Source organism: Austrofundulus limnaeus, unplaced genomic scaffold (assembly GCF_001266775.1).
Source record: "Austrofundulus limnaeus strain Quisiro unplaced genomic scaffold, Austrofundulus_limnaeus-1.0 Scaffold398, whole genome shotgun sequence".
Lineage (NCBI taxonomy): Eukaryota > Metazoa > Chordata > Actinopteri > Cyprinodontiformes > Rivulidae > Austrofundulus > Austrofundulus limnaeus.
The window spans coordinates 23,021-31,023 of NW_013952800.1; the positions used below are offsets into that span (position 1 = coordinate 23,021).

Sequence of the window (8,003 nt, forward strand, 5' to 3'; positions counted from 1 at the left end):
ACAGTATTTTTACAGTCTTTATTTTACAGTTAAAATATATGTTTATCAAATAAAGTCTAATGTTACAACTAATCAGGGATCCCTTTAAGAACCTCCTAATGTTTCGGACACTCCCACTTTAGTATGTTTTGACAACAATGCTTGGGCGCAGGAGGGCTCTGTGGGACAGCCTGGAGCTCAGAGGCAGACTGAGCTTCATGGGGTGCTTTATACCAGCAAACAGGCAGCTCCACATGGCTACCACTGGTGATTCAAGGATTTCTCACACATGGATGAATGAGTCACACACACAGCAACACTGGGTGTATTTTTGATCAGGTGTTTTTCCTCAAAATCAGGTTTTTTTTTGTTGCTACTGCTCAAAAAAGTGCTTCAAAATTTTGTTTTAAGATTATATTTCAGATAGTTCATTCAAATGATACATTGATAACACATTTATTCATTATATTTTGACAAAATGCAATTTGTGTTAATATTTTATTCAAAACACAATATTTGCCTATTTCTCCATATACCACTTTTGGACTTAATCCTTGTTTCGATGTGATGGGTCACATACTGTATATACATTTATATCACAATAAATGCACTGTTTGAATCCCCTTTGTTTGTTTCTGACTTCAGCTTCATTAATAATGTGTGAAGTGTTTGCTGTACCTCCCCCCTCCACTGGAAAGAACAGGGGTTGTCCTCATCAGCAGGTCTGAGATCTGTGAGGACAGTTTGGTCTTGGCTGCAGTCTGCTGCTGGACCCTGACTTCTGCTGCATCAGCCAGGTGCATCAGTGTTTTCCTCTCAGGGCTCTCCTCAAAGTTTTTACAGCCGATGCACTTACAAATGGATGAGCACATGATCTTGGCCTTCAGGTAAAATAAAAAAAAGGTAAAAACAGAAAGCAAACGCAGCATTGGTCAGAGGCCTGACTGACGGTGAGCTAACCTCGTAGCACTCGCAGTAGTTCTTCAGGCAGCCTGAACGTTTGCAGTTGCAGCCTTTGCTGTGCCGACGGTCCGACTCTCCTTCTTTGCCTTTACCGATCTTAGGTTTGAAGGCTTCTGGGTTTCTGTCCAAACAAGTCTGTAAAAAACACTCAGCTTAAATCGTGTCAGACAGAAAGCAGTCAGCTTAGTGCCATCACACAACCCACCTTGATGGCTTTGAGACGTTCTGTTTCATGGACCAGATTATTGAAGCAGTTATTGCAGTTACAGTTATTACAGAACTCTCCGTTTGCAAAGCAGTCACAGTATCTGAAAGAGGAACGAGTAACTTAGGAACGTTCAGCTTTTACAAATGCATAAAACAAAGAAAGATTTGTAAGATTGCTATAATTAGACTTTACATCAGATCATCTGAAAACTGTCCATTAAACATGTTTAAATGACTGATCAACAGAGATGTAAAACAAAGTAAACAGTTTTGTGAGAAAATCGTTCAATAATTGGAAAACAATAATTTAGCAGAAACCCAAGTTGGTCAAATGTCAGGTATGGTGTCCTGTGTGTTATTGGTGATCATTTCACATGTTGTATAATTTCTATCCGTTTCTCTCTTTACTGTTCTTATATTTCTCTTCTACTTTTTCTTTCTTACTATAGCATTATTAAAAAATAAATAAAAAAGCCACTGATGATGCAGAAATTAAGAAACTAACATTCAGTTTTGTTTTCTACTGAAGTGGCAAAAAAAAGAAACCCAAGCTGATTCTCTTTAAAAGTTTTATTCCCTTTATTCCCACAGACTCTGTCTCTCAATTCACTTTTGATACTTAAGTACAGTTAGAGTCAGATACTTTTAGATCTTTACACAATTAATATTCTTTGAGAAGATTTTAACTTTTATTAAAGTAATTTCATGGTAAGATACTTGATACTTTTACTCAAGTATAACTTTGTGGTATTTTATACATCACTGCTGATCATTAGCTACAAAGAAAGTATAAAAGTACACATTGATTAATACAGTTAAGTGCAATACTAAGAGTTCTACTTACAGTTTGAGACACTGTGATTTGGTGCAGTTACAGGGTTTTCTTGGTCTCGAGGTTGTTTCTGCAGCTGACACACTAGGAAACAACAATTCATGACATATTTGGATTAACTGGAAATAAACTGTAAAAAAACAGTTACTACAGGTTTGATATTAAGAGGGTCAATGAAATGAAATTTTAAAGGCCTGGCAGTTCTTATGGCTGTTAGTTCATCCACAGTTTTTGTATACAACAACGTAAACAAAAACACTTTTTTAAAGAGATATTTATTTTTGCTAAAATATTTTTTGTTTCTTCTGGCAGGTTTATAATCATCCTGGGTCACATACACTCACCAGCCACTTTATTAGGTACACCACGCTAGTAATGGGTTGGACCCCCTTTTGCCTTCAGAACTGCCTCAATTCTTCGTSGCATAGATTCAACAAGGTGCTGGAAGCATTCHTCAGAGATTTTGGTCCATATTGACATGATGGCATCACACAGTTGCCGCAGATTTGTCGGCTGCACATCCATGATGYGAATCTCCCGTTCCACCACATCCCAAAGATGCTCTATTGGATTGAGATCTGGTGACTGTGGAGGCCATTTGAGTACAGTGAACTCATTGTCATGTTCAAGAAACCAGTCTGAGATGATTCCAGCTTTATGACATGGCGCATTATCCTGCTGAAAGTAGCCATCAGATGTTGGGTACATTGTGGTCATAAAGGGATGGACATGGTCAGCAACAATACTCAGGTAGGCTGTGGCGTTGCAATGATGCTCAATTGGTACCAAGGGGCCCAAAGAGTGCCAAGAAAAGATTCCCCACACCATGACACCACCACCACCAGCCTGAACCGTTGATACAAGGCAGGATGGATCCATGCTTTCATGTTGTTGACGCCAAATTCTGACCCTACCATCCGAATGTCACAGCACAAATCGAGACTCATCGGACCAGGCAACGTTTTTCCAATCTTCTCTTGTCCAATTTCGATGAGCTTGTGCAAATTGTAGCCTCAGTTTCCTGTTCTTAGCTGAAAGGAGTGGCACCCGGTGTGGTCTTCTGCTGCTGAAGCCCATCTGCCTCAAAGTTCGACATGTTGTGTGTTCAGAGATGCTCTTCTGCCTACCTTGGTTGTAACGGGTGGTTATTTGAGTCACTGTTGCCTTTCTATCAGCTCGAACCAGTCTGCCCATTCTCCTCTGACCTCTGGCATCAACAAGGCATTTCCGCCCACAGGACTGCCGCTCACTGGATGTTTTTTCTTTTTCGGACCATTCTCTGTAAACCCTAGAGATGGTTGTGCGTGAAAATCCCAGTAGAGCAGCAGTTTCTGAAATACTCAGACCAGCCCTTCTGGCACCAACAACCATGCCACGTTCAAAGGCACTCAAATCACCTTTCTTCCCCATACTGATGCTCGGTTTGAACTGCAGGAGATTGTCTTGACCATGTCTACATGCCTAAATGCACTGAGTTGCCGCCATGTGATTGGCTGATTAGAAATGAAGTGTTAACGAGCAGTTGGACAGGTGTACCTAATAAAGTGGCCGGTGAGTGTATATGATGTTAAAGTGCACTTTGTGAATGTACAGGTATGTTCCCAGTGGGGATGACAACTCATTTCAGGATGTTTTTTCTTTTTCACATTTCTGATAGATTTGTTCATTTAGGATTTCAGCTGCTGCGTGGACACTTTCTTACACTACTCCTCCTTTTCTTTTTCTCTTCAGTCAAAGTTGGCTAAAGTAACAACAACAACAATAATAATAATAATTATAATAATAATAAACTTTATTTATATAGCACCTTCCAACAATGCCTTCCACTGACCAAATTGCTTCACAAGATAAAACAAATAAAAACAGGACACACTAAATAAGAATGAGTTAAAAACACAACCACAATAAAAGGCAGTGACGTCACTAGGCCTATTTTAGGGGGCTGGAGCCCCGGACTGAGCTGTCTTATGAAAGGGACTTTATTTTCTTAAACAGGAAAACACAATTTCACTGGTAAAGCTGTGTCATTTGATGCAAACTTGAACCCCTTTCTGTCCACAGTTAAAGAGTACAGGAAGCCAAATCATTCTGAACTGAGCAACTAAGTAATGTGTTGAGGTGTGTGTATATTAGAGATGCAAGTTATTTATTACTGAATTAATGTAAAGTTGATTGATCTTATCCATCGACTAACGTTTAATTGATAAGTGGCCATTTTCTTAAAAACCTGACATTTCTCTTGAATCAAGGGTTTTTCTTTGAGATTAAGGGTTAATTTTTTTACACGCTAAATTAAAAATAAAAGTACAGTATTATATTTTATAAAATTTATTGTGCCAGCTATATTAAACACTGACTGAATAAACAGAAAATTGTGGGTTTCTCACACATTATTAAACTTGGACATATTTATAAAATATAACAAAACAGGAATCGATAAGGTTGCTAGTCGGAATAAAAAGTAAAGAAAAAAATAGTAAAACACTTGATCCACTCCAAACAGAGAAATGTAAAACTAACCGTTAAAACATAGGGCAACATTTTTAGCTAAAGATTTACTCAAAAAAAAAAAAAAAAAAAAACCTAAATATAATAAAATATCCTTGAGAAGGGTGAGATAAAAATGAGTACTGGAACTATGTTAGTTATCCAGGCTGGGCTGCTCGGCACGATTTACTGTCAGTTAGTACCCATTTGATTGGTTCACTGGCCAGGTTACACCATACAGATGAGATTAACTTCACGTTAATTACTTTTAGTGACTGTAACGTTTTTGTTTTGTTCTTTCACACAGAGTTAAACTCTACAAGAAGAAGCTAACATTAGCTACAGTTAGCTTACCAGTCTCTGTCGTCCTGCTCTCTTGCCTTAAGAATCATATTGCTGGATGGTCCGGTACAGATTTCAGTACTTTTCCTTCCAGTTTGATGTAGTCCATTATTATTGTTGTGTCGCAAATAAAACTAAACAAGATTTGCCTGTTTAATTATGATGCTGCCCACATCAAGGCGACTAAGCTCAACAGTGTCGGGGTACAGTAAGGCCAGGCTGAGAGCAGTGGTGCCCTCTTCTGGATGGTGGCCAAACTGCACTGAAATAAGGCTTAAATGGATGTTTTCAACTAACTGAATGGGAGAAATTTTAATCTAATAAACCATTATTCGACAATTAAGTAAGCCGATTAATTGTTTGCATCCTTAGTGTATGTGTGTGTATGTATGTGAGCATGTGTGTAAAAGTGCATGTGTTTTTAGAAATCTTTAATTTCTGATAATACCTTTTTATTTTATCAATTTAAAATTCTATTTGTTTGTAGGGGTTGGTTCTGGGGGTAGGGAGGCTCACTGAGGTTAATATTTCTGGTAAAAAGAGTTGTTTGGTCTTTCAGAATTATTATTATTATTATTTTATTTTATTAATTCTTACCCATTGAGAGGCAGTTTGGCCTGAGATTGGACAGCACCAGATGGAGGGAAACTAGAGTTACTGGCAAGAGTCACAAATGGTGACTGCTGGATCTACAAAACAGGTGGTAAAAACAACAGAAACAGTTCAACACACATACAAAGAGTAGGTAAAATATGTCAGTAAAGTAAAACTGGACAGTACAACTAACCTGTGTGACATACTGAGCTGGCACAACTGTATAACCCACATTGCTGCCTCCAGGAGCTGGTGCCAAGACTGTGCCTGGTGGGAGGTTGGTGAAGCCCGGCTGGATCTGTGGGAGCGGCGTTGCAGGCATGATCAGGCGTTGTTGTGTCTGAGTGGTGGTGACTACTTGTGTTGCTGATGTCAGAGGCTTAGGTGCCACCTGCAGATAATACAAACAGTTTAACAAAGCTTTGAGTTAGCAGCAGTTACAACGTTCAAAAGTTACCTGCTTCACTGTCTGTGCTGAGACGACCGGGACAGACATCCTCACCGCTCCTGTACCGACTACTACAGGTTTACCTGAAAGACATTAAGCACATAAATCATGATCCAGGTGTAGATAAACAGCAGCTGTGTTTGGATTGGTTAGGAGAAAAAGCAGAAATTTATAGCTCACCAGTCTGAACTGAGCTGGTGTTGGGAACACTGGACTGTCCTGTGCTGCTAGCTGTGCTGGCTGTGACCAGGCGAACATAGTGAAACCTGCTTCCTGGCACTTGAATCTGTTGCACGTTTGGCTGGGCAGCCAGTGGGATGATGGTCTTGAACTGGGAACCACCAACTCCTGCCACTGGTACAGTCTGCACAGGCTTAATATTCTACAATGAATGAATGAATAAACATAGGCACAGTGAATATTTCACACATGGGTTAAAAGGAAATAAAAAATTCTGACTGAAATTATTTTAACAGTGAATCTCATAGGAAGCCTCAACCTCCCATGACAGTGCTCTCTCATGAAAAGGAGTTTGGACACGCAAGCAAAATTGAATACATCTGTTTGATAACAACGCTCTGAACTCTGAACTAAACAAAGTACAACGTTAGATTTTAGATACCAAAGTCTGGGGTAGCTTGGGAGCGAAGTATGGAAGAAGAGGTATGCTCACTCAGGATAGGAGCTGTAGACTGACTAGTGCTTAAAATGCAGACTCTGTTGCACATGGCCTGAGTAGCCTCACTGACATCAAAAAGACCCACCCTGTTCTGCTCTGATTGGATAAAAGTGTGGCTGTGGGGTTCATTAGATTTGTTGAAAGTAGCACCCGTTTAATCCTGCTTCATTGGACAGTCAGCCTGTTAACTGTCACTGTTAACAAAATAAACAAAAGATTTTAAGTAACAGTCAGTATGGTTTTAGAGCTAACAATTCAACATCATGGAGTTGATTGAACAGATAACTGCTGTTGATCAAAAACAGTACCGTGATAGTGTTTTTGTTGATTTAAAGAAAGCTTTTGACACAATCGATCCACAATTCTTTTTGAAAAGCTGAATAAATATGGTATTAGAGGACCAGCACTGCAGTGGGTAACTAGTTATTTGAAAAATAGGAAACAGTTTGTTCAAATAAATGACATAAGATTGGAACTCAGTAATATCACATGTGGAGTTCCTCAGGGTTCTATACTTGGACCAAAGCTGTTTATTTTGTATATAAATGATTTAGTAAATGTATCAGGGTTGTTTAAATGTGTTCTGTTTGCTGATGACACTACATTTTTTGTTTGGGTATGGACATTGAATGGATGTTGGAAAGCATACAAACAGAATTTGTAAAAATACAAACATAGTTCAAATGTAACAAATGGTCACTAAACTTGGATAAAACTAATTACATGATATTCAGTAATAAAAAGAAAACTACAGATTTTCCATTTAAAGTTGATGGTGTTGAGATTAGTAGAGTCAGTGAGATAAAGTTTTTGGGCATTATCATTGATGAAGGGCTGACATGGAGAGCTCATGTGAATTACTTAAGAACAAAAATAGCTAAATCTGTTGGAGTACTGTATAAAGTAAGGGAGTTATTTAATGGTAAAGTTCTGTTTATAGTGTATAATACAATAATTGTTCCATACTTGGTTGGTATACTGTGTTGAAGTCTGGGGTAAAGCATGTAAAACAATCACAAATCCTATTTTTATTTTACAGAAAAGAGCAGTAAGAATTATCACCAGAAAACATTACAGTCATCCTTCGAATATAATATTTTCTAAATTAAAATTATTACAATTTTATGAGTTGGTTGACCATAATATTTTGCAGCTTATGTATAAGGCTCATAAAAAATGTTGCCTTTAAACATCCAGTTATAGTACTTTGTTAAGAGAGAAAGTTCTTTTAATCTTAAAGGACTTGAGATGTTTGTGAAACCCAGAATTCGAACAAACTTGAAGGACTGATCTACTTCGGTTCAGGGAATAAGATTGTGGAATAATCATGAAAGTGATTATAAGAATGCTAGTTCAATGTGTTTGTTTAAGAGAAAGATAAAAATAAGTTTGTTAAAGAAATATGAAACTGTATAATGTATATCAAAAGTTGTTGTTTGAGAATGAATCGAATGTTTTTATTTTGTTTTTTG

General features: G+C 38.0%; 1 protein-coding gene across 1 annotated transcript in view; it reads right to left on the reverse strand.

Annotated features, from left to right (window-relative positions):
• Positions 1–657: 657 nt before the first annotated feature.
• The window catches only part of lin54 (lin-54 DREAM MuvB core complex component), a gene marked incomplete at its 3' end in the record, with an annotated part of 40,314 nt that continues 32,968 nt past the window's right edge, over positions 658–8,003 (reverse strand). Inside the window, 8 exon segments of the mRNA XM_014023953.1 lie at positions 658–860; positions 940–1,077; positions 1,148–1,250; positions 1,994–2,065; positions 5,408–5,499; positions 5,598–5,795; positions 5,862–5,935; positions 6,033–6,234. Coding sequence (XP_013879407.1) covers positions 658–860; positions 940–1,077; positions 1,148–1,250; positions 1,994–2,065; positions 5,408–5,499; positions 5,598–5,795; positions 5,862–5,935; positions 6,033–6,234 — 1,082 coding nt within the window.